The sequence below is a fragment of the Wolffia australiana genome, chromosome 2 (assembly GCF_029677425.1).
Source record: "Wolffia australiana isolate 7733 chromosome 2, ASM2967742v1".
Taxonomy (NCBI): domain Eukaryota; kingdom Viridiplantae; phylum Streptophyta; class Magnoliopsida; order Alismatales; family Araceae; genus Wolffia; species Wolffia australiana.
Genome location: NC_135836.1, coordinates 6,822,643 through 6,849,727, shown reverse-complemented (window position 1 = coordinate 6,849,727; position 27,085 = coordinate 6,822,643). Strand labels below are relative to the sequence as shown.

Genomic DNA, 27,085 nt, shown 5'->3' with positions numbered 1-27,085 from the left:
TGGCTAATCGTCAAATCATAATCCATCATTTGGTTAGTAGTGATGTGCAATAGGGATCATCGGAGAACATATTCTCTAATATCCTCACTAATCTGGCTAGGGCATTGTCTCCATCATCTTCCTTGAGTCAATATGATCCTATACCAATGGTAGATGATCTTGTCTTGACCACTACTTGCCATTGGTAAATACTTGAATGGGATTGATGAATGAGAAGCGATGGTGAAAAAATGCGAAGGGAAGGCAGTTGAGGCAAAATATGGATGGACTGAACATACAGTCCTTTACTCACGTCCCTTTGTTTGATAACCATCATTCATTATCCATCTTCCATCCCTAGTGAATCAATTCAAGGGAAAATATGGCAGGTTCCACGTGGACCATCAGAACTTGAAATATATATCTTTGAGCTTACCTCAACAGTTTATTCTCCTGAACTTGAATAACTATTTTTAAGCCGTTATGCAGCCAAGATTAAACAAAATTTATGTGTTGATTTTCCAAAATGGCATGGGAAAAAAGCGCAATATAGAAAATAGAGTACTAGTAATGGTATGATGGGACCTAAATTTTAATTATACTAAATTAAAAACTAAAAAACACATCTATATATATATATATATTCTTGAAAATATGGAATAAGTCAATCAAGTTTTACGCTATGTATATTTTCCAAAAAAATAAGAAAATAAATATTACCATAAATATCCATTTCCTATATAGAAAGGGAGAGAAAGAAGAGATAGAATTATGGCGTCCTATCTGATACATTGACAATGTAGTCCAATAGGGCCTCACCCAAATTATGGTATGCCAAAAGAGATTACCAAAAAAAACTTGTGTATGAAAAAAGTGGAGTACATATGGTGTAAGGCACCCTTATACAAATAATCATATCACTCAAAAGAGTAAAGTAGCAGATGACCTTGATGACGGAAGAAAGGAGGAACAGGGATACATCCTAAGGATGAAAAAAGGAGATAAATTATTATGGTCATCTTTGGGTTAAATGTTAATGAGATGCACTTCTTAAGTTACTGCAAAGTGGAACTTAGAGAAAGTATTTTATATAAGATTTTTTCCTTGTTTTAAAGACCTGAAATAGCTTTAACAGAACAAAAGATTGTCAGTAAAAACCATTCAAAACATATCACCGTTACTGGTTAATTTTTACTAGATCGAGACAAATACAGGGCGTGTGTGAAACTGAAAGAGAGGGGGAGTGAGAGAGATTAAATGAACATAGATAAAGAGGGAAAGAGAGAGTGAGTGAGTGAAACTGAGGGAGAGAGAGATGAGGCTGAAGGAAAAAGAGAGCGAGAGAGATTAAATGAACAGAGATAAAGAGGTGGGCGCGCCCAACCTTTCGCCTGATCGGACGACTTTCACAACGGCGGGGTGGACAGCCCACACTTCCACCATCGTAGCTGCTCCACGGTCACCGCACTCTCTGCCCCCACTTTCACTCGGAGGGAGCACGGACGGGTGAGGTCGGCACTCGCGAACTTCTTCGAGCTCCTGCTAGGTATCATTTATAAATCTTTTCCTTTCATGCACATTGGCATGGACGAGTAGGATCTGAGTATAATTGGGATATTTATGTTCGCTCCACGCCTATAAACAATGATAAACACCCCACTTTATATATAAAATCCCCTTGAGTGGCATCCAAGGCACGACTGGATCAGACTACGGGCACAACCACAGGGTTGGCCATAACCGGCACTGTGTTTTTTGCTAAAAAAAACAGAGATAAAGAGGGAGAGAGAGAGTGAATGAATGAAACTGAGGGAGACAGAGATGAGGCTGAAAGAAAGAGGGAGCGAGAGAGAATGAATAGTGAAACTGAAATGAAAGAGAGAGAGTGAGAGAGAGAGAGTGTGTGAGAGAGAGAGAGTGAGTGAGTGAAGTTGAGAAAGGGAGAAAAGAGATAAAGAGTGGGAGAGAGAGAGAAAGAGATAAAGAGAGTGTGAGAGAGAGAGAAAAAAAAGATGCATCCGGAAAATGCAAAAGATAAAGAGAGAGGGAGAGAGAGAGAGAGAGAGAGAGAGAGAGAGAAAGATAAAGAGAGAGAAATAGATAAAGAGAAAGAGAAAGAAAAAGATAAAAAGAGAGATAAAGAGATGAAGAGTAAGAGAAAAAATGATATATAGAGAGAGAAAGAGATAACCATAGAAAAAGGATAAGGAGAGAGAGAGAAAGAGATAAAGAGGAAGAGAGAGAGAGAGGGAAAGAAAGAGACAAAGAAGGAAAGAGAGAGATAAAGAGAGAGAGAGAGAGACAAAGAAAGAAAGAGAGAGATAAAGAGAAAGAGAGATATAAAGAGATATGAGAGAGAGAGAGAGAAAGAGCTGAGGAGAGAGAGAGGGAATGAGTGAATCTGAAAGAGAGAGAGAGTGGGCGTGAGAGAGAGAAAGAGAGAACAGAGTGAGGGAAATTCAAAAAGAAGGGTGAAAGTGAGTGAGTGAAACTGAACGAGAGAGAAAAAAAAGAGCAAAAGGAGAGAGAGAGTGTGTATTTGAGAGAGAGAGAAAGAGTGAAACTGGAAAAGAGGACAGAGTGTTTGAAACTGAAAGAGAGCGAGAGAGAGTGTGTGATTGAGTGAAACTGAAAGAGAGAGAAAAAGAGATAAGGAGAGAGAGAGTGTGTGCTTGAGTGAGTGAGAGAGAAAGAGAGAGAGAGAGAGAGAGAGAAAGAAACTGACAGAGATAGAAAAAGAGATAAGGAGAGAGGAAGTGTGTTCTTGAGTGAGTGAAACTGAAAGAGAGAGAGAGAGAGAGAGAGAGAGAGAGAGAAACTGAAAGAGAGAGAGAGAGAGAGAGAGAAACTGAAAGAACGAGAAAAAGAGATAAGGAGAGAGGGAGTGTGTGCTTGAGTGAGTGAGAGAGAAAGAGAGAGAGAGAAACTGAAAGAGAGAGAAAAAGAGATAAGGAGAGAGGGAGTGTGTGCTTGAGTGAGTGAGAGAGAAAGAGAGAGAGAGAAACTGAAAGAGAGAGAAAAAGAGATAAGGAGAGAGGGAGTGTGTGCTTGAGTGAGTGAGAGAGAAAGAGAGAGAGAGAGAGAGGGAGAGAGAGAGAGAAAGAGATAAGGAGAGAGGGAGAGTGTGCGTGAGAGAGAGAGAGAGAGAGAGAGAGAGAGAGAAACTGAAAGAGAGAGAAAAAGAGATAAGGAGAGAGGGAGTGTGTGCTTGAGTGAGTGAGAGAGAAAGAGAGAGAGAGAGAAACTGAAAGAGAGAGAAAAAGAGATAAGGAGAGAGGGAGTGTGTGCTTGAGTGAGTGAGAGAGAAAGAGAGAGAGAGAGAGAAACTGAAAGAGAGAGAAAAAGAGATAAAGAGAGAGGGAGTGTGTGCTTGAGTGAGTGAGAGAGAAAGAGAGAGAGAGAGAGAGAGAGTATATTGGGCCGGCATATCTGACATGATCCAACAGGCCCAAACAATGACATGTCAGAAGGAAAAAAAAAAGGAACGTTAGAGATTAGGCCGACGACGTGGCCACACCACTATTATATGTCCATATCCGATTCCTCCCGAGCAGCGACAGATCGATCAGTCAACCCACTCTGCACTCTCCTCGCGAAGAAAATCTCCCAATCTCCTCTCCAGATCGATCAATCAACCCACTCTGCACTCTCCTCACGAAGAAAATCTCCCAATCTCCTCTCCAGATCGATCAATCAACCCACTCTGCACTCTCCTCGCGAAGAAAATCTCCCAATCTCCTCTCCAGATCGACATGGGCAAGGGCGGCGATGGAGAAGCCCCATCAATCCAACCCGAGAGGAACATGGCCGCCTGGCTCATGGGCGTCAACGACCTCCAGATCCTCCCCTTCGACCTCCCTCCCCTCGGTACCCCCCCTTCCCCCCTTCCTCCTTCCCAAAACCCCTCTCTCAAACCCCTCTCGCAGGCCCGCACGACGTTAGGGTTCGGATGAAGGCCGTCGGGATCTGCGGCAGCGACGTCCACTACCTCAAGGTACGCCCAATAACTTCAATTTCTTGCTGGAATTCGGATCTGATATGGAATTGGGGTTGAATTGGGGGGGATTGGGGGGGGGGGGCAGACGCTGAGGTGCGCGGGGTTCGTGGTGAAGGAACCGATGGTGATAGGGCACGAGTGCGCGGGGGTGGTGGAGGAGGTGGGGGAGGAGGTGAGATCGTTAATGGCGGGGGATCGGGTGGCGTTGGAGCCGGGGATCAGCTGCTGGCGGTGCAATCACTGCAAGGGAGGGCGGTACAATCTCTGCCCCGACATGAAGTTCTTCGCCACTCCTCCCGTCCATGGATCCCTCGCCAACCAGGTCTACTCCTCGCTATTCTACTCTTCTCTCTTCCACTGTGCTACTCTACTACTCTCTCTGTCTATGTCTCTCTGTTTTTATATATATATCTCCATCTATCTGTCTATGTGTTTTAATACATATATCTCTGTCTCTATCTGTCTGTATTTGTATATCTCTCTCTGTCTCTCCCTATTTATATATCTCTATATGTCTCTGTAAATATATATTTATCTCTATCCCTCTCTATTTATATATCTTTCTCTATCTCTCTGTACTTTTATATTTCTCTGACTCTCTCTATTTATATATATATATATCTCTTTCTATTTCTCCGTATTTATATTTCTCTCAATCTATCTCTTTCTCTCTCTGTTTATATGTATATATTTATCTCTCTTTCTCTTTCCCTATTTATATAAATAAAACTCTACTTTTCTCTCTATCTTAATCTTTCTATTTCTTTATCTTGATCTCTCTCTCTCTCTATATATATATATCTTAATCTTTCCATCTCTCTCTATCTCTCTTTATATTAATCTTTGTATCTCTATCTCTCATTATCTTAATCTTTCCATCTCGCTATCTATATCTCTCTTTAGCTTAATCTTTCCATCTCTCTCTATATCTATCTCTCTTTCTGTCTATCTTTATCTCTCTTTATGTTAATCTTTGTATCTCTCTATCTCCCTTTATCTTAATCTTTCCATCTCTCTTTACCTTAATCTTTGTATCTCTCTATATCTCTTTACCTTAATCTCTGTATCTCTCTATATCTCTTTACCTTAATCTTTGTATCTCTCTATATCTCTTTATCTTAATCTTTGTATCTCTTTATCTCTATCTATCTTTGTATATGTCTTACTTTATCTTAATCTTTGTATCTCTCTATCTCTATCTCTATTAATCTTAATCTTTGTATCTCTTTATCTCTATCTCTATTTATCTTAATCTTTGTATCTCTCTATCTCTATCTCTATTCATCTTCTTTGTATCTCTCTATCTCTATCTCTCTTTTTCTTATTCTTTGTATCTCTCTATCTCATTCTCTCTTTTATCTTAATCTTTGTATCTCTCTATCTCAATCTCTCTTTATCTTAATCTTTGTATCTCCCTATCTCAATCTCTCTGTCTTTATCTTTGTATCCCTATTTCTCTCTCTAAATCTTAATCTTTCTATCTCTATTTCTCTCTCTTTATCTTAACCTTTCTACCTCTCTCTGTGCGTAGATCTTCCAGAATTATGGTTCTCGAACGGATGACGGTGGACAGGGCGCATGGCGTCACGTCAACCATATATAGTTGCCCATGGGTGATGGGATCTGTTGGAGGACGGATGACGGACTGACAGGGCTTGTGACATTGCGTCAACCGTGCACTTCGTCATCTGTTACATCAGAGGGGATCTGGAGGACGGATGACGGGATGCAGGGGCATGTGGCGCTTCGTCCACCATGCACTTCGTCGTCCATCCGAGTATGAGGGTGCATGATGTGGGGACGGGACGTATGTCATCCATTCAATGACAGGCGTATAGTGTGTGATCGTCCAGGACAGGGAAGCTGGATGGTTCAGGATGGTTTTCATCCGAAACCATTGCGTCAAAGACCCGATACGTCAACGGACACTTCGTCATCCGTCTTTCTGCAGGTTATGCTGGATGACAGATGACGGGGAACGGGAGGGGTGCCATGGTGCCAACCATACGCTTTGTCATCTGTCCAAACTGTAGGTGATAGTGTGATACTGTAGGACGGATGACGGATGACGTAGTGAGGATGGATTCCATTAGGTTAACATGTTTACTTTGCAATCTGTCCTATTGTTGGTGATGCTGGAGGACAGATGACATATCTCGTCCCCCGACAATGTCGATGCCATCAACCGTTGACTGTTGGCATTGACAGACATGTTGACGTCAAGAGCACTAAATGTGTTGACTCGTCGATGTAGTCATCAACCATCTAAACACAAAAAGCTCGGTACTGGGTCAACGGCTGAGATCATATTTACCAGGTGGTTCACCCGGCGGATCTCTGCTTCAAGCTGCCCGATAACGTGAGCTTAGAGGAGGGTGCGATGTGTGAGCCGCTGAGCGTCGGGGTGCATGCCTGCCGCCGGGCAGAGATCGGGCCCGAGACGACGGTGCTAGTGATGGGCGCCGGCCCGATCGGCCTCGTCACTGCACTCGCCGCCCGCGCCTTTGGAGCCCCGAAGATTGTTGTGGCTGACATCGATGCCCACCGTCTCTCTGTAGCCAAGTCCCTTGCCGCCGACGCAGTCGTCGTCGTCTCCCCTCGCGTCGAGGTTCGGGCCCCTCGCCTCGCCTGCTCTCTTCTGCTCTCCCAATTCACTGATCATTCTTGCTCTGCTCAGGACGTGGACGAAGAGGTGGCCCGCATACACCTTGCCATGGGAGGGGAAGCCGACGTCGTCTTTGACTGTGCAGGGTTCACCAAAACGATGAACACAGCCCTCAGCGCAGCTCGCGCCGGCGGCAGAGTCTGCCTGGTTGGGATGGGTCACAATGAGATGACCCTCCCGCTTACTCCCGCTGCAGCAAGGTAAGCACCGAACCCGGTCAGTCATCAGTCATCTGTCCTGACCTTAGAAAGCGGAACGGAACGGAAGGCCCGTTCGGCCCGATTCATCCGTCCAATACGGTCATCACCCATGTGATTGCTTCGTGCCAGGGAGGTGGACGTGGTGGGAGTGTTCCGGTACAAGAATACGTGGCCGCTGTGCCTGGAGTTTCTGCGGACGGGGAAGATCGACGTGAAGCCGCTGATCACGCACCGGTACGGCTTCTCCCAGCGCGAGGTGGAAGAGGCCTTCGACGTCAGCGCCCGTGGCGGCAACACCATCAAAGTCATGTTCAACCTTTGAAGCTCTATATTGAACTTTCCAGCAAAAACAGAGTCAAGAGGGGTCAAAACCTGAGGGTAAACTGGGTAAGTTACATGGCTTTTGGTCGTTTCTGTTTGGACAGCTGGTCAATGGGTTTATTATTGTCTTGCTTAAGTGGAGGTTTAACTGAGGCTGGAGATGGATTAGAGTGCCTCTCAAAGGCGCCATTGACGCATTTCATGTAGGAGAAGTCGTCGAAAGTTCCATCTGTCCTCTCCAAGATGAAGCAGCGGGACAGTGGGAATTGTGGCTTGTGTCCAATCTGTCCCCAGAGAGAGAGGTAAGCTAATTATATTTTTTTTTTCTAATACTAGTAATAGCTCCTATGTCAGAGCTGTGGTTATTAAGATTGAGTCGTACTAATCCAAAGGAGATAGAGATACAGATGCAGATGGAGTTGACGGTGAAGATGGATGGGGATATGGAGATTGAGATGGAGATGGCGATGAAGATGGAGTTGACGGTGAAGATGGATGGGGATATGGAGATTGAGATGGAGATGGCGATGAAGATGGAGTTGGGGAAGTGGATTGATATGGCGATGGAGATAGAGATGGGAATGGTGGTAGTAGTGGAAATATACAGGAGAGGAGATAGAGATAGAAGTAGATAGATAGGGATGGAGTCGAGTCTGTCCTCAAAGAGAGAGGCTAAATGTGTCAGAACTGTGGTTATTAAGATCTGGTGTTATTAATCCCAAAGAGAGAGAGATACAGATGCAGATGGAGTTGACGAGGATGGATGTGGATACGGACACGGCAATGATGATGGAGACGAGAATGGGAATGCGGATTGGGATGGCGATGGAGATTAAAAAAAAAGATAGAGATATAAGTTGGAGATGGAGATACAAAGATGGAAAGATAAAGATAGAAATTTTCGCGGAGACAGACGTAAATTTAGACATAGATGTTGGTAGAGATAGTATTTTTTTTTTGAAAACAGGTGGAGATAGTAATTAATTGAGAAGACAGCCTTAATAGAGATAGTAATTAATTAATTAATTACTATCTCGGTAGAGATAGTAATTAAGATGGATATTGCGATTGAGAGAGAAATAGAGATGAAATCGTGATTGAGAGCGAGTAAGAGATGGAGATTGAGACTGAGCTAAAAAATGATCGAGGAGCAGCACAAAAGTTCATCAAAATTAGAAAAACTTATATTAATCCAAGAAAGGTATAGAGGCGTACCTTAATTTCTCTGAGTCCAACCCCAATTTTTGCATCAGCTCTTGGATGGAATGCAAGCGTCTCAGTCACAAGGGTTTTATCATTTCCTTTGAGATAAGCGCCCTTGGGGTACCTTAAGAAATTAGTTTCCAAGTCAAATTCACATGCATACAATAGTTTTGAATAACTCTATCTTACAATAGTTTTGGATGGCTTAAGGACATAATGAACCCTGGTAGATAAATTGAGAAGATCATCGGATTAGTTACCAACAGAATTTTTGTAGCGCAATTTTTTTTTTTTTGAACTATCTTTGTAGCGCAATTTAAGCATAGATAGATGAAAAGTTTAGGAAGGAGAAGGTTACTTGTGCAAAATCTTCCGCAATGATGCTTTAAGATTGTAGGGCTCTGGAGCAACGCCATGGCCTGAATATTCACCAGTTGGAGCTCGTTCATGATAATTTGCGGATGCCTTTGGAGTACTAGCACAAGTTTGCTTCAGCATTTGATAGACATTGCCCTGAGCATCGAGGTTCGGCTCCTGAGAAAAGAGAAAAAAACCATGACATTAGAATGAATTTCAGGATCAAGCCCATGGAACATGGGTAGGATTCTGCATCAATGATGACCAGGATGAGTGGACTATGACGATGACCATCGTTGTCCATCAGTGTTGGGCATGACGATGACAGTGATGAATTCATCATAGTTTGCAAGTGTAGTTTGATGGTTTATCGTCATCCTTATCCAGTTCTGAAGATTCATCATCGTCGCTAACCCTGTCATCCAGCTGTTGGTTATGATTTCTTCATCATCATCATCATCATCATCATCATCATCATCATCGCTCCTCCCAGCCCTCTATGTATGATAATGATGATGACAGTAAATTTTTTATTGTACACCACCCTACGACTAAAAATCTCCAGCTCAGACAGAAATCCTAACGAAGAATGCAACTTCAGTAAAGTTAAGGAATACCAGAGGTAGATTCTGTTGAATCGAAGAAGAATCAAGGAAAAAAAAGATCATTTAGACGGTTGTTTCCTCCATTTTTTCTGCTGAAGAGTAGTTTCTTTATAAGAAGACGAAGCAGGGTCAAAAGAGCAGAAAAAAGTACCTTCCATAGGAGCTTAAAAGGCCCATTGGATCCAAAGGAGGCTTCTTTTCCCCAGGCCATGGCTTCCACAGCCCCAAGAAGCCGGTCCTCTTCTCCTTTCTTGGCAGCGTTAATGAAATTCTTCGCTGGGGTCTGCATGGTTGATTAAGATTTCTGTCAATAGATGGAAAATTTAGCAGCATAATAACCTTAACAGCTTTAGATACCCACAGAAAAGAATCCATGCAATAAAGGGCTATTAATAGACTGTTGTTCCCTCTGTAGCTTCAGCCCCCGACCAGTCAATGAATGGAATTCCCCAGTTGCACTAAGGCTGTCTGCAACCAGATGCAAGTGTTCATCTTGGATTTGTTTTCCGATCTTTACTGTTGCAGCTTTCAAATCCTGTGTGGGAGTTCATCTTAATCTATGAATGAAATAAGTAGTATTCTTCTAGGCATTGTGGCTTAGGCATTAGAATAGAAACTTTAATGTAAGTATCGTACTCTGACAAAGCATCTCCATGCAGCGTCAATACCCAAAGCCGTAAACGTATCAAAGATGCTGATGGGATGACTACGGTTCCAGTCAATCAAGTCCATAATAGGAAGACATGCCAGCAGAAGAAAGTTCCATCCTGTTTTCTGTTTGCAGCTTTCTGACATGATTACTCTTAAATAAAGTCCGGACGATTCCACATGATCTTCCCATTTGATGTCCACTTCCTTGACCTCATGGTATCCTGTAAGTACACCAATGTTGACAGTTAAATAACAAATTTCCTTATAGTATGATGTGATAAATCTCTAGGTGGTTTGATTACAGGGAATACCAGATTATAATGCAACAAGAACACGCTCCGTAAGAACAGTTTTTATTCTTCCAATATTATCAGCAAAAGGTAAATGTGAAATATAAATTAATAAAAGGATGCATATAAAAGGACTGAGCCAATCCTGGGAGTACCAAATAAACACTTGTTTTCTAATTGCATTAAACATTTAATTCGAGGAAAAAAGTGAGATAAATGATCCAATGTGGCATGACGAAATTCCCTAGCTACATGAAGAAAAAATAATGTAGTTCAGGTGATACCCTTAATGACGGTGCGAAGAAGCAAAGGCATCAGTGTATTTTGAGTATAATCCAGATCCACGGGAATAACGGAGTTCTCAGCAGATATCGAGATACAATCATCCATTGTTTGCTCCTCTCTAACACTATCAACCAAGCAAGATCTGTTTCCAGTAACACAAGCCAAAACAAAAATGTGGATCAGTTTGGCCATACCATCTTTTTAAAAAACTAATCACAAAATACTATAATTCGCTTCTACATCTACACAAAGCCATGCATTAAATATTATGGTCAAAAGCCAAAACGATTCCTAGATGGCTATATATTTGAAAAGTCGAAGACACCAGTCTTCAGGAGAACATTGTAGGAGAAGATTTTTACAAAAGATGCACTTGTTTGAGAGCTCTCCACTCCAAAAGGAAGATAAGGATCAACATGAAAACAAGTTACGATATTGCAAATATTAAAACAGAAGATAACAAGCAAAATGGATTCCAAATTCAGAAAAGACTAACGGAACAGCTACTGATACATCCACCTTCCTGATATTTGCAGTACAGGAAATTTAATGCTTGTTTTCTTTTTGAATAATTTATACTTGCTGAGAATTATATCACCTATCTTGTTCACACTCAATCTGTGTTTCGCCATCCTCTCCTGAAAAAGGGTTTCCAAAACAAGTCAGCACAAGAAATATTCTATTTAGAAGGGGAATGCTTGAAAATTCATGAACTACAAAAACCTTATTCAAATGGAAATGAATAATCCATGGACTGTTTCCCTCCACGTTCTGACCAGCATAACTGGCACAGACATTAAAACAAAATAAGTATGAAGTATTTGTCATGGAAACATGACCAGGACGAACACAGGAAATACTAAATTACTCACAAAATTAAAACTTTACAAACGACATCAGAGAAGTAGACTCCTTTGAGGTGCTGCTGAATCTTCAAAGCTGCATATTCGTAACCATAATCCCATCTTTTGAGTTTATGAGAGAGCGCCAATGATATTATCTGTCCCGAAGTAGACCTTTTTTGGCCTAGTTCAAATGCTTTCTGCAACCAAAAACAACATGTCATTCGAAATAAGACATTAAGAAAATGTTAGACATAAATGATGCATCAAAGAAGCATATTGTGGCATCCAGGGCGTCTCAAGTATAAACAAAACACAATAAAACATACAGTCAGGCAAATTCCTCAAATCTTATGCATCAGAGACCTGGAATAAATAAAAAAATGATTCTGATCCAGCATGACACTTAGTGCACTTCACATGAGTCTTATCTGTGATTTAGAGAGTAAAACTAATTGAATACTTCAATTCACTAAAATGTACTAGTCGGCCTGAGGTTTATTGCTATGTTTCCTAGTTAAATATGTACCTGTGGGCCAGTTTGTAAATACATAACCTTTCCTTTTTCTAAGGCAATGGGCCCATTATCCTTAAATCTTGTTCCGCTTGTAGTCCAAGAACTCTCTGATCAACGCAGAGATCCTTGCACCTTGTTCATTGTCAATTCTTTATTTTTACTGATCAACAGTCCAAGGAGCACAGTAATGTAGAGAGAAGAGGAAAGATGACGGAGAGAATAAAGGAGATTCTTGGAAGAAATACAAGAGAAGATCCTTAGAAGTGGATGGGTGGGAGTTGAAGTGAAAGGGAGATGAGATAAGACAAGAAGGGGGAGCTACATGCTATGGGATGGAAAGGAGGAAATACCATAATTGAGTCTTCATTCTCCCATGTCCCTCCTCTTGGCATAGTATTGAGGATGGCTGTCTTGCTGACTCGTTGGGCCAGCAAGCCTGGGGAATTATGGGCTTCATATCAATCCTGCCCCATCATGTCATCTATCCTTCTGGCTGAAAGTCAGGAAACTTGGTCCCCCATGGCCATGGGATCAGGCAGATGCTTCCACTAGATGAGAATGGAAGTGCTTTGTAACAACTTGAATGAAAGAAGCTTCTCTGGTTTGACCTTCAACTGCAAGTGCTGCAGGAAAGTGGGAACTCATTCAGGTAATTTTTCCTGGGATGAAGGGTCTGATGCAATACCGGGCTGCGTTTATGAGAAACGCCAGCCCAGTCAGGGACAACCTCCCCATTCAAAGAGTTGGTTTCGTACGGGAAAAGGCTGGCAAGATTGTTTGTGAGCTTCTGGCTCCCCTTTCCATTCCATAACTCTCTCTCTCCGTCTTGGCGAGACAAATGATCTTTCTGCCTCGTCAGCAGCATCCCACAGGTGCGATGTGAAGATCTTACCACAGACACCCCCTTCATTCGTCTCTCCTTCCATTCCTCTCTCTATGTTCCCTTTCTCAGAGTATTATTTGGACCCATTTGAGAAGTTATTAAAATTTGTTCAGTTAATTTTCATCGAATTACAGGTGAAAGACCTAATTTTTTATCTGACCATTCCGCCAATGTTTGCATCCGGCATGGCCTAAGATTGACATACACAAAAGCTCTCTCTTCGTACTGCTCATTCGAATTTGTCTTTGGCCAGAAAATTGGTTAATCCTAATGGATGTGAAAAGTTCTTTTGAGAAGCTCTGACACCTGGTCTCTCTCCAGAGTTTCCATTATCATCCTCTAAACTTCATCAACTCGGGCGACTGGTAAGAATTGAACCATCAATATGCACTTTGACAAACCACCTGAATCAAGCACATATTGATGAAGTTTTCTTAGTTCCGTGCACCCTAAGAAGTGATTGTCACCTATGTTGAATATAATGGGCCTTCCTAAGTTGAAGATATGGGCTGAACGAGCATGAGGAAAAACATTAAATAGGCCCAAGCGAAGACAGAGCATTATTGGGCCTTCCTAAGTTATTATCGGGTTCTAATGGGCCTAGTATTTCTCGTTAATGGCTAGACAAACGAGTCAAACTAGCCGTTAGAAAATAGCCATTAGAACGGCTATTATAAATAAGATGTATACGGATTGGAATGTACTACTCTTTACAATAAAATAAAAGTTTTTTCTCTTGTTTCTTGTTCTTCTCCTCTCTCTCTTCGATCACCAGCTACGTTTAACAACCTACAAAGCAACAGATGTATAATTTAAGACTGATCTATACATGTGACGGATGCAACAAATTCATATTGAAAGAGATCCCCCCCATAGAATGTAGTTAGTCACAAAATATTCTGACAAAGAAGTTAACACTCATCTCAAACAATAGAGACCAAGCCACATGGTATTAAAACATACTTGGAGCTTAACACTACATCCTCAACATAGAGTGGGTGCTTCAGCAGTACATATCTGCAATCTTGCTGACATTATCCAACACTCTCACACTGGTATAAAACCACATGGAGATGAAAAACTCACCAAATCCATAGAGATATCATATCACAACTACGACCAAATAAAAAGGTTTGAGTAGGTAGGCTGGAAAGATGAAAACTGTTACACATCATGTCACATGCCTCAGATCTTTGCTTGAGAATGAGATATAGGGAGCTGATGGAGAGGAGAGAAGAGGAAAGAACTGTCTTATGCTTTTCAAGGTTATACATGGTATTACAACAGCTGATTATAGAAAGCACAAGGAAATAATAAAGGAGAATATGAAATTGTTAAAATTAATGTCAATTCAAATATACACGGATGATGACAATATGAGATGCATAGTTGACCAAATGTCAACCTCACAGTACTGTGCCTTCCTTGGAGACAGTTTTACCAAAAAATGATACAGTACTTGCTTTAACCTATCATACCAGCATGAGAAGGTGCCAAGTTACATGTGACTCAAAGCCTGCACGTGTGGATACAAATATGTGAAAGATGGGAGCAGAACCTACGGGAAAGGGGATGGCTGGAGCTGAGGGACATCCATAATTTTTTTTGTTTCTTGGAGGAGAGGGAGCCACAGCTTCTTGAGCGAAGGAAAGAGATACTTCAACTTCATGCAGCAGGGTGAGTTAATCCAACTCTGCCTCTATGTCACTTGTCATTTAGATTTATATTTTTAAAAAAAAACTTGTCATTTGGATTTCCATTTCTTGAAGGGTTGCCAATGGTAGCAATAACTAGTTGATTTTCACATTCGATCTCTTGTACAATCCTGGTTCAGTCAAGTACTGAAGCTGAATATAGGAATATTACAGAAGGGACCTGTGAAGGATTAGGGGGATAATTCAAGGAATCAGAATTTTCTCGTCGGTGAACCATGTGATGTGAATTACTTCACTAAAAATGGAAAAATGTAATGAGATCTTTGGGTATCCTCAGATCCTTTATGCATGCTCCTCATTATTTTACTCAGATTATTTGCTGATTTAGGTTGCTGAATACTTATTAATAGGGTCATGATACCTTCCAAACAAGAACATATTGTCGGTGCTTCAAGAGGACTTCACCACAGGAGACAGGTGTGGAGCCATCATTTGTGTGAAGCCCTTTTAAAGGCAATCTGAATGGGAAAGGACATCATCAACACATTTTGAAGCATCGGAGATTGCAGCAAGGTCAGAGCGACCACACGACAGAACAATGGCACAACTGCGGCCTTAGAAGGAGGAAAAGATCTAGCAGACTGTATTCTGATGATATTTATCCTTTCTTTTCATCTCTATTCCTAGTCTCCATGCAACAATTCTCCACGTGATGATGCAGAGGCAACGATTTGACACGATTCTCTCTTTTGAAATTCCCGATTTGGATGTTCTTTTCAAGAATTCAATTTGCACACTTTTATACACAATTGGTATATCAGATCACAAACAAGAAGATTGACTACATTAGGGAGAAAGATGGCTTGTTTTACCTGAACTGCGACTCTTGTTTTGAGAGGCCCAATTCAGAATATATTTTTTAGGAGCTTCTGCACAATAGGATTAATGGTGGCTCCTACATTGATTTTTGGGCCACCCCTCCTAAAAAATTCTTAAGTTGATAAGTACAGACATCTGGAGACCTGGTATTAAATTTGTATGTGATGGAGCTGAGGTCACTCAGACCTCTGCTCCATTTTTCAAGCCCCAGTGACATCTGGCGACCTTTCCCTCATGCATGATTGAACGATATATGATGGAAGCTTGGATGTGGAAAAGGGTGATTTCGGAGACTGGTAATGGAGCTGATTAAATTCGCACACAGAATACCTGATATTGACTGTGATGTGATTATTCATGTATGGACCTAAAGGGTTTCATTTTCTGACAGCTTATTGCATCTCGCCTCATCTTGAAGGAACACTTGCAACAGGGTCGTTCAAAAAGAGTGAGGTTATGCCACTTAAAGGGAACAAAGATTATGCCTATGCTGGTCCAGTTTGAGAGAGGAGATCCTTTTTATTTTTGAAAAGTGAGACAGGAGATCCATATCAGGATGGTTATGATCTCTGTCTGGGAATCTAGTTGTTTTAAGAAGTAGAACATGGAAGTTCTTTTTTTTTTGAAAGAAGAATACGGAAGGTCATAACAAAATGCAATGCAGAAGATAAAGTTTGATCCATGGCTCTGGGTATGTGTGAAGGTACCAAGATCATGAGGGATATCCATGCCATAGCTGGAGAGGGAGCATTGTGGGAGTGGCATTTGTGTGCGCCTTTTACTTTTATGGCCATCAGTAATCCAGATTTCTGCCATGAATCCTTCAATCAACCTGCATGCAGTTTGGATCCTCATGTTTGTTGATAGTTAACCAATTTATGTTCCTAGTCATCTTTTAAGTTCTCCCTGTTCAGCCAGAGGTGAACTCAATTGTTAGTCTCCAGGCATCAATCATGCCGCTGTTGGCAGTCCATCTAGCCTTATTGTCGAGAAGAAAGCATGTCTGGTACAGTCATCTTGTTTCCAGCCACAAAATTGACCACTGTTGTCAGATGTTTTTCCTATCCTTGTCCCCCCAGAATGAGCTGTACATATTGTCACAAGGGAATAAGGTTGAGATTATAGTACTACCTAGATGTCAGGTACATATCAGAGGATGTTTGGACATAGATGTCAGAGAAACATTTCTCACTATAGACATATTCTGGCTCATGCTTGAGCTTGTTATCCGCCTAATCTTTCCCTTAATTGATAATTCCTATTGGCTTCCAGGCAAGGACATTTCTTGCTTCCCAATCCCCTGAATCTCACAGCACTCTTTGTTACTGTCCCGAAAGAATAAAACCACATTGAATTGTACCATAAGCATGAGAAGGAAGTGTTGACTGTTAGACAGTCTTTTACAAAATGGGCCACATGATATAAGTCGCCCATTTTGTTTAAATGACATGGGGCCCACCCTCTCACTCTGTATGGCCTTTTAAAGGCTAATCCCGTTCAATAGAATTGTGTTTTTTGGCCAAAATCCTAGCCGACAGAGCTTCAGGGCAGAGAGCAGCTGGAGAGGAGAGAGGGCTGATGCAAGTTTGACATGGTATCAGAGCAAGCCTGGTGAGCACATTGCGCCTCCCTTCTCTCCAGTAGAAACCTTCCTCTCTGTTCCATTATCTCTCTCTTGCTAGAGGATTCACAGATCGAGACAGGGTCACGATTGTGCTCCCTGATATCAAGATAGAGTTCAATGGGCTTAATGCATATCAATGGCATAAGCTGGTGGAATTATCTTTGGAGGCTAGATTCCTTGGAGACCACCTTGTGGAGGATCTGATAACCCCTGAAGATCCAAGGTATAAAGTGCGGAAGTCAGAGTCCCTTATCCATCAATGGCTTCTCAGAACTATAGCCTCAGATATGTAGACGATTATCTCTATGTGGAATCTGTTAAGCAGATGTGGGAAGAAATTATCAAGAGCTGTTCTAAGCAGCAGATGGATTGGAGAATTTATGAGCTCAATGCACAGGTCATTCATGCAAAGCAAGGGGAAGCAACCATCATGGTTTATGCTAGCCGATTGAAGGGAATTTGGAGAGAAATTGACCACTATTGGCCAGTTGAGAATCCCCAGTCCAAGGAAAGAAAATACACCCTCAAGCAGGAACTCTTTACCTTTCTCATGGGTATTAATCCAGAATATGAAAGTGTCCGAAGTATGATCCTTCATCGTGAACAGCTCCCAGACCTTGATGAGACTGTTGGAATGCTTTTGGACGAAGAGAAGAGACTGAAGCTTACTCCAGATGCACCTGGGGCAGGTGGCACATCAGGAGCATTCTCCACTAAGAAAAATGATTCCAGTGATATCCATGGCGAACCAACTGGAATATCTCAGTACACTGGAAACTCAAACCAGAAACAGATGCAAAAAGGAGACACCAGGGACACTCTTTTTTGTGTTTATTGCAAGAAACGAAATCACACTAAAGAGAATTGCTGGAAATTAGCCAACAAGAACCATCAGCAGCAGCAGCAGCCTCAACAGTATAGGAAAGCATATGTAGCAACCTCAGACACTCAAGAAATGGGAGAGACCCCCTTGGGAAAGAATCAGGTGGATGAAGCACAACAAGACAAGGGAGAAAGTGTTCATGCACTAAAGGGAGGTGAATCGCCTGAAGGGATTATTGGGTTCTACATCCTCGGCTCATTCAGGAAAAACTTTGGCATTGTTGGGATTGACTTCTTTCCTAATCCTAGTGAAAGCACCTGGATTCTAGATACTGGGGCAACTGATCATATGACCCCAGATCGGAATCAGTTTGCTCCGTACCTACCAGTCAATGAGCCCCACAAGGTAATCACTGCTGGTGGAGGAGTTTTGACTGTTGTCGGGATTGGACGTATAAACCTCAATATTGGCATACTCAAGAGGGTGTTACACGTACCTGGCCTCAGGGCGAGACTGATTTCATTGCATAAGTTAGTCGATGACAGTGGATGGAGGTTTGTTCTTGATAATAATGGGTGTTTTCTCTGTGACAAGGTAACTGGGAAGAGGACTTCATCGTGTCGAAGGGAAGATGGCTTGCTGCTCCTCGAAGGCTCCCTCATCACCTGTCTCACCTCCGTTAAGCTTCCTCAGGCTGTGGATCGGGTCCTACTGCTGCATAAGCGAATGGGCCATCCTTCTTTTGAGTTACTAAAACTATGTTTTCCGTCTGTTTTTGAAGGAATTGATATTAGTACTCTGTTTTGTGATGTTTGCCAACTGGCTAAGCACCGAAGGGTATCTTACAAAAGTCTAAATGATAGGAGTTCGACTCTATTTGATTGCATTCACAGCGACGTGTGGGGCCCATGCCCGGTAACCAGTCTTTCTGGGCATAAATGGTTTGCAATTTTTGTGGATGACTGCACCAGGTTAACCTGGCTATATTTATTCAAGTCGAAGTCGTCTGTGATTGTTCAAGTTTGTGAGCTAATTAATAATCAATTTGGTGCGAGGATTAAACGACTCCGATCAGATAATGCTAGAGAGTACTTCAATTTCACAGTTAGTACGTACTGTGACCAGAGAGGTACTCTTCATGAATCTTCATGTGTCAACACCCCGCAACAGAATGGGCTAGCCGAAAGGAGAATCGGACATATACTTGCAACAGCTAGGTCACTACTCTTTCCGGCAAACATGCCCAAGTCATACTAGGGAGAGGCAGTATCAACTGCAATCTATCTCATTAATAGAACTCCGACAAAGGTAATTGGATACAAGAGTCCCATTGACCTTACGTCCTCAATCTATCCTCACGTGACATTGAGGGCTGGGTTGATGTCCAGGATATTTGGGTGTGGTGTGTTTGTTCACATGTATGCAGGAAAGCTTGATCCGAGGGCAACCAAGTGTGTGTTTATTGTGTTTATCGGATCTATCACCCTGGATCCAGAAGATTTTTTGTCACAGCAGATGTGACATTTAATGAAAAGCAGTGTTCTTTGCCCATGAGAAGGACACAGGAGAAGCTTCTGAAATAATGCAGCAAGACTTCCAGTTCCTAACTCTACCGACGGGGATTCTAAGTGTGGGAGAGGCCATTCCACATGAAGTCGGTCAACCGGAGTCAGAGGGTCCAAGATGTGATGAAATGTTGCCACTGGCCTCAGAACAGACGATGGAAATTCAGGAGACATTCAAAGAACCGATTGTGCCCAGTGAAGGAGAAGCCAACGATGTTCCAATAGGCGATGAAGAACTACATATTGAACAACCTGAGGAGATTTCTGGAACTGATCCAGTTGCACCTGATGGGACTCTAGAGAGATACATGGCGAGGCTGGTTGCCAAGGGTTATACTCAATCATATGGCATCGATTACTTCGAAACATTTGCACCTGTAGCCAAGTTCAATACTGTCAGAATCTTGATTGCTCTAGCTGCAAAGTTGGGATGGAATTTGCTCCAGTTTGATGTTAAAAATGCTTTTCTGCAAGGTGATTTAGAGAAGGAAGTGTATATGACTACTCCTCCTGGATACCAACTTGCAGATAGGCCAAATGTGGTGTGTAAATTGCGGAAGGCACTTTATGGCCTGAAGCAGTCGCCAAGGGCCTGGTTTGGAAAATTCTCCAGTCATGAGAAGTTTGGGATATCGGCAGAGTAACGATGATAATACACTGTTTATCAAGCATAGTCCCTCTGGTTCTATGGCAATTCTTAGTGTCTATGTGGATGATATAATTGTCACAGGAAACAATGCGGAACAAATTCAGCATTGGGGGCCTTGACATATTTCCTGGGTATTGAGGTTGCATACTCAAAAGGAGGAATTTTTATTTCACAGCATAAGTACATTATGGATCTACTCCATGAGACGGGAAAACTTGACAGCAGACCGCTGGGAACACCAGTTGACATCAATGTTAAACTGGGTAAGGAGAACGATAGCCATCCAGTGAATAAAGACTCGTTTCAGAGGTTGATCGAAAAACTCATCTATCCAAATCATACCCGGCCAGATATTTCGTATGTTGTTAGTACTTTGAGCCAGTTTATGAATAATCCATGTAAAGCTCACCTCCAGGCAGCAAACAGAGTATTGTAGTACCTTAAGGCTACAGTGGGACTAGGTATATTGTTCACAAGAGATGAAGATGTGTCAGTAAAGATTTATTCTGGTGCTGAATTTGCTGGTTCAATAACAGACAGAGGATCCACCTCTGGCTATTGTACTTTTATTGGGAACAGTCTAGTGACATGGCGAAGTAAGAAGCAGAAAGTAGTTGTTCTCTCAAGTGCAGAAGCAGAGTTCAGAGCCTGAGCACATGGTGTACGTGAAGCACTTTGGATCAAAGGCATCATGGAGGACCTTAGCTTATTCTCCCAAGGGGATATTAAACTGTGCTGTGATAATCAATCAGACATTGCAATTGCTCAGAATCCGGTTCAGCATGATAGGACAAAGCACATTGAGATTGATCGGCATTTCATTAAAGAAAAATTGATGGAGGAGTTATCACACTCCAGTGTGTAAGGTCATTGGAGCAAGTTGCTGACATTTTCACCAAAGGCCTTCCGGTCCCCAGTTCCAGAGACTCATCCAAGTTGGGCATGATCAACATTCACGCCCAACTTGCGGGGGGGTGTTAGACAGTCTTTTATTTTTCTTCTTTTCTTTTCCTTTATATTTTCTTCTTCATGTACTAATGGGCCACATGATATAAGTCGCCCATTTCATTTAAGTGACATGGGGCCCACCCTCTCACTTTGTATGGCCTTTTAAAGGCCAATCCCGTTCAATAGAATTGAGTGTGTTTTTTGGCCAAAACCCTAGCCGACAGAGCTTCAGGGCAGAGAGCAGCTGGAGAGGAGAGAGGTCTGATGCAAGTTTGACATTGACATAATGGAATGTTGTCGGAACTGCTCTGGTAGCATGACAAGAATCATTCCAGTAGCCCTTGGCTACCCTTGCTCTCAAAGTAAAGAATATTTTAAAAAATATTTTTAATTCATTCATTCAACATGACCTACAGCATAACTGGATTCCACAACGCAAGGTCCCAGTGGGCCGGTATTTAAGGTACAATACAAGATTCCTTTAGTCCAGGTGAATCTCAAAAGGGCATTTTGGGAAAAAATATGAAAGAGGCCTTAAGAATGAGTAGATATTGCAGGCTCACACCAATACAAGAACCATCTTTTATGGCCCCAGACAAGGGAGAATTGCCCCTGGATCATTCATTCACAATAGGAGGAGAAATGAAGGATAAGTGACATGATTTTGACATAGAGAAGATTAAAAGAGTTTTTGAGAACCAAAGCAGGCATCAGTATTACCAAGCCTTGTACATTTCAATAGATCAAGAGATATGTTTTTAGCAACCAGTGACCTTAGCATTTCTGACTAATTTTTACTTAAACTTATTTCTTGATCCTTTGCTTTCGTGTGATGTGTGGTCTTTTGTTATAGTTGATTGGGCATAACCCAATAAACCTTACGTTGACCAGTAAATAAAAAATCCAGTCATGCAATGAAGGAATTTTATTCGGGAACTTTATACCACATGTGATAGCTGACAGTTTCGAACATAGATGATGAGATACATAAAGCTAGGTTACAAGTCCACTGGCTCCATTCATTAAAAATTGAGGATCCAAACCTGATGTTAGTCAGCTCATAATGAGTATATGGAAACGAATGAAGCAAAGTCATAAGCAAACTCAAATAAGGTTGAATCAAGAAACGCAGCCATTCCTTCACACTGATACTATCTCGCAGCACTGTGAAGAAATTCAACTGAGGCTTGATCTTATTATCCATGACTAAGAAAGGCTTCATTCACAAACCAGGACACACAATGGAACATTGCAACTAATCAAGAACATAGATAAAAATATCCATAAAATTTGGAGAGATGGATAAAAGAAAGATCTAAAACAAAAACTTGACAGAAAATTATTTTCAATATTTCATGTCTTTTCTATACGTAGGATGATTATCAAAAGCGTCAATCTGTTTAAAATTTGAAAGTAATATGTTACCCTTAAGGATGCTAGAGGTGAGGTTTCATGAAAAGTGTTGGGCAAATCCAAAGCACTATAAGCAGCATCTGAGATTGAGCAAGCAGCTAGTGCTCCGATAGGATGACCGCCTTGAAAATTAACCTCGGTATTTACACTTTGGCCCTGATTCAGAGCCGGATTTTCATAAGGAAACTTGATTATCTGAGGCCCATATGAACTTCTTACAGTCCGATCATACTCAATCCTGATGTCTCTTAAATAGAACATAAGCTTACGAGTCAGAGTACCAGGATATTCCGCATTATCACTAAATAGGTTCATCCTTCCAGACGAAGACACAAGGAAAAATTCTAAAGGATTAAGTCCATCAATAAAAGAGCTTCTAATTACAGAGCATGAGCCACAAGTCTTCTCATGATAAGATTTCTCAGGAAGAATTCCACCCTTATGTGAGAATCTGTATTTGTTCCAGTCTGCACAAGAAAATGTGTATGCTATCTTATAAGATGCAGCATGGAACTGTAAACCAACACAAACACTTTGTTGAAGGAATTTTGATAAACTTCCTTTGCTTCCAGCTTTAATCATTAAAAGCATCGAGTTACTCTTGTTTACAAAATCTTGCACAATATTTTCAAGTCCAGAAAACACCTCCTTAAATGCCAAAAAACATTTTGGATTTGTGATCAGATAGTCTTTTTCATTACCAGAGTTAACAATGTGATGAGGATCATCATTACCAGAGTTAGAAATATCTTTCCTCTTATGAGAAACATTGAAGTAATTCATGCCGTTTATATTTGTGAGCAATAAGCAGTTGATAAAGCAAGCATGATGACCTTCTCTCAGACATGCCTCCACCTCTTGAATCAATTTCTTCTGATCGTAAGTATGAGATGTAATAAACAAATCCTCTAAGGAAACACTAAGACCTCTAGCTGATATCCATTCGCAAAAGATTTTCTGGGCTGAAGTGAAATTTTTGATAGCCATGTCACTGTAAGACCTACAAATTTTAGAAAATAATCCATCAGGCTTGTTCTCTAACCATAGGGAATCAGCAGGAGAAACTAGAACTTCGCCATTGCTTATATTAACCAGGCCTGACTGAATAGAAAATTCAAAGCCTTCGGGAAGAATCACATTGAACAGTTGCTGTCCTGTCCAGAGAGGACCAGGGGCAAGAGGTGCCTTGATGATTGCAGGACTGGGTAGAAACCTCATAGATGAAAGCTCAAGCTGCTGAATTGCAAATTTATTAAGAAAAGCCATGTCCCTTAACAGTAAATGGGAAGCAGTTAAGCTATCTTGACTCAAGGATATGAGTGACCGATTGTCTTGACCATTCAGTAACTGTTTATCTAAATGAACAAGGTCCTGAAGCTCAATCTTGGAATGGATAGACTGAGGAATATATGCATGTAAGCAATCCCCATCAAAGTCCCCATAGAGAGGAGCACAACAAAGTGGATTCAAGGAAAAGACTGCAGCAGTAGGAAGAGTTTTAACAGATAGAGCGATCATAGAATGCTGATGAATGGATGGAGGCCTGTTGACGAGCAGAAGATCACCATCTTTAAGTGGTCGGGACAAAATATCACCAATATGCAGACGCTCTAAGTCATTAAGGAAGCATAATTTAGAATTCCTTCTGACATAGATATCCCTGAGTTCAACGTTCTCAATTTGTGCATTCCAGATGTGAATGTTGTGGCATGTTATAACTTCAGGAACCGTTAGGCATTTGCAAATGTCTTTGGGTATACCAATTTCGTTCAATCTTATGGTAGGATCACCAACCACCGTCATACGGCATACATGATCTGTCCTTTTACTGAGCACAACTTCTTTTATCCATCTCATGCCAGAAACATTAGAAGAAGTTGATCTGCTTTGATACTTTGGGTGCAACTGAAATTGACAGCAAAAGTGGTAAGTTAAATGGAAGAAAGTCACATGCTATTAAACAAATAAGTTAAAGCTGCACATAATAAGGTTAAACCTTCTTTCAAAAAAAAAAAAAAAAAGGTTAAACCTGCCTTTGAAAGATGTAGTGAATCGAGAACAGCATATGGAACATCTCTGTGTTGTTGCTCGTCATCTGTAAGTCCGTTAAGATTAACGACACTTTTTAAGGCCTTGGTTCTAGTGTCCTATACTTAAATAACAAACATCCATCACAAGTTTTCCAAACTGAACTTAATATACAGCACATGGTACAATAACTTTCCATTATAAGTGCAGTAACCTAATCCATATGTTCATGCATTATAAACATTCCAAATAAGTAAAGAATACTCACAAATGCAGCTTTGGAAGAACTGGCATATTTTCTGGACTCTGTCAATCTACAGCAATTTGGTGGCACTGGAAGGCAAGACAGAAAAAGTAAGTCTCTTCGGAGAATATGCCAGTCAATCAAATTTCGTTCTAGATCCTTCAACAATTGAAAAACCTGTTCAACATCAAAGGACACAATATCAATCACTGAAACAAATTCATATTGAAGGCATAACTATGCAGCACCACATACTAGGGAGCAAGGATCTGTCGACTGATAGAATTTATGTTATAATGCGTTTACAAAACAGTTTCCCCCACACATTTATTAATCAATAGTTCAAAAATCAGCTTTTGACCAGTTTAAGTTATTTGGATCAAAGAGATGGAATAAATAAACTTCTGGGGAAATCTGTTGTGCATAACGGCTGTGCACAATAAATATCTAAACAGCCCATGCAATGATATTAATTGTTCTCAATGTCCCCTCATGATCAAAAAATGCCACAATGTTCTCAGTTAAATTTTTAAAAGTTTCTTTGTAAAGTTTTTTACGTACTAAGAAATTGAGTAATTAATAAGCATGTTAAAAGACTGCAATTAACATGTATAGTATTTTTTTGAAGAAAATTAACATGTATAGTAATTGTTGAAGATATGGGCTAAAAAGTTGCAGGCGAATCGGGCTCCTCCATCACTATTGGGCCCTGCTAGATCCCCTATTGGGCTCTATCGGGCCCACTAACGACAGCTAACGGCTAGTTAAACTAGCCGTTGGAGAATTAACCGTTAGACGGCTCCTATAAATCTAAGCGATGTACCATTGTAAAGTTTGATCCTTTTTAGTGAAAGTGTTAAATCTCTTTTCTCTTCTCTACCTCTGTCATCCTCTCTTGCTGGATCTTCAAAGTTGTCATGGTATCAGAGCCTACAACGTAATCATCTGAAGAATTCGTCGGCATCAAGGTCAGTATTTTTGCTGTTCAATCCTTGCTCTTCTCTACCCCTGGGAGGACTTGTTCAAACCTGTTGAAGGTCAGTATTTTTGCTATTATCAGTTACATAAGTCATGGCAGAGGGCATGGCTAAGATCTCCTCTGAAACAGTAATGCCATCATCGGGAAATCAAATAGTTATTACCGATAGATGGATTACTACACTTCCAGTTATTGCTAAATGCAATATTTTCAACAGTAAGAATATGTTATTGTGGGACAGAACAATCCAAGCTGCTCTAAAGCCAAGAAAGCTTCTGTATCATCTTACAGAAAATTCTCCGCCAGAGATTCATCCAAACTATCCAAGACGGGTAGTAGAGGAAGAGTAAGTATTTGGGTGGATGCTCGACTCCATCTCTGCAGAACAATTAGTTCAGTATTCTTCTTATGGAACGGCCAGAACTTTGTGGGAAGCTATTCATCAGAACCATTCCAAGAAGAATGACAGAGCTAAGATTATTGATCTTATTATACAACGTTGCACTCTCAAGCAAGGAGATATGGATGTGCTAACTTACTAAAATAAATTGAGGGATATTCATAATGAACTGGATCATTGTAGGCCACCCTCCACTGATCCAGTGGCAACAAATCGTTTGTGTCAATTCCTACAAGGACTTTGACCAGAATTTGAAATGGTCAGGAGTCAACTCTACAACAGAGAAGAAGAGCCTATCTTTGGTGAAGCTGTGTCCAAAGTTATGCAGGAGGAAAGTAGACTTAACTTCACCAGAGGAGCTATTGAAAACACCTCCTATGTAGCAAAAGCTCAGAATCAACCGAAGAACGATTCAGACAAACAGAGCAAGGAAGACATTGTGTGCAACTATTGTAAGAAGAAGGGGCACATGAAGGACAAATGTTGGAAGCTTTATGGCAAACCACCTTACATTGCCAGAGCTCATATGTTACAAGTAGGAGATGGAAGTGTGAATCCAGATTCTCAGAGTACTACACCATCAATCCAAGACTTCCAGAAGATGATGCAGGAACTACAAAGTATCAAGTCATTCATCAATTCTGGAACAGTCATTGGATCAGCTTCACTAGTCAACTCTGGTATGAAAGAAATACTCCATAATATCGCTTTACTTGCTAAGGATCCATCTACGGCATGGATCCTTGACTCAGGTGCGACTGACTATACATCATTTAGAAAGGAGCTCTTTATAACATATGGGGAAGTTCGTCCGGGTAAGTACGTTCAAACAGCCGATGGTACATTACTTCCAGTAATGGGCATTGGAAAATTGAACGTTAAACCTATTGGTGAGTTACAAAATGTGCTATATGTTCCTAAATTATCTATAAACCTAGTATCAGTGCAGCAACTAGCAAAATGTAGGGAGTATAATATTCTCTTTGATAATTTGGATGCTTATTTATGTCATAAGGAGCTCGGGTGGAGGACTGGACTAGCTAGAGTCCATCAAGGACTTTACTACTTACCCATGGAATGCCC

The 27,085-nt window shown here is 41.2% G+C and overlaps 2 protein-coding genes across 10 annotated transcripts in view; one reads left to right on the top strand and one right to left on the bottom strand.

Annotated features, from left to right (window-relative positions):
- The first annotated feature begins 3,518 nt into the window (after positions 1–3,518).
- On the top strand, positions 3,519–10,251 carry LOC144716647 (GroES-like zinc-binding alcohol dehydrogenase family protein). 7 transcript variants are annotated; one of them, XR_013584958.1, is made up of 9 exons: positions 3,519–3,846; positions 3,906–3,973; positions 4,062–4,298; positions 6,294–6,584; positions 6,654–6,841; positions 6,971–7,228; positions 7,370–7,464; positions 8,763–8,890; positions 9,987–10,251. XR_013584958.1 is itself a non-coding variant. In XM_078591834.1 (6 exons), the coding sequence occupies exons 1-6, from the start codon at positions 3,732–3,734 to the stop codon at positions 7,161–7,163; spliced, it is 1,092 nt and encodes a 363-aa protein (XP_078447960.1). In that variant the 5' UTR covers positions 3,519–3,731; the 3' UTR covers positions 7,164–7,298. The 7 variants fall into 7 exon arrangements, 1 of the variants encoding a protein (XP_078447960.1); XR_013584960.1 differs by having other exon boundaries at positions 8,756–8,890; XR_013584957.1 differs by having other exon boundaries at positions 7,300–7,464.
- Positions 8,046–27,085, bottom strand: part of NRPD1A (nuclear RNA polymerase D1A) — a 38,062-nt gene continuing 19,022 nt past the window's right edge. Inside the window, exons 7-19 of one of the 3 annotated variants that reach the window (XM_078591833.1) lie at positions 24,648–24,800; positions 24,385–24,498; positions 23,185–24,256; positions 22,364–22,818; positions 11,426–11,595; positions 11,277–11,337; positions 11,073–11,191; positions 10,553–10,695; positions 9,964–10,199; positions 9,689–9,862; positions 9,479–9,610; positions 8,724–8,899; positions 8,046–8,489 (exon numbers count right to left, since the gene is read on the bottom strand). In XM_078591833.1, coding sequence (XP_078447959.1) covers positions 8,345–8,489; positions 8,724–8,899; positions 9,479–9,610; positions 9,689–9,862; positions 9,964–10,199; positions 10,553–10,695; positions 11,073–11,191; positions 11,277–11,337; positions 11,426–11,595; positions 22,364–22,818; positions 23,185–24,256; positions 24,385–24,498; positions 24,648–24,800 — 3,150 coding nt within the window. In that variant the 3' untranslated portion in view covers positions 8,046–8,344. Of the gene's footprint in view, positions 8,490–8,704; positions 8,900–9,478; positions 9,611–9,688; positions 9,863–9,963; positions 10,200–10,552; positions 10,696–11,072; positions 11,192–11,276; positions 11,338–11,425; positions 11,596–22,363; positions 24,257–24,384; positions 24,499–24,647; positions 24,801–27,085 lie in introns of those variants that run through there. The other 2 variants (XM_078591831.1, XM_078591832.1) reach the window with 2 other exon arrangements.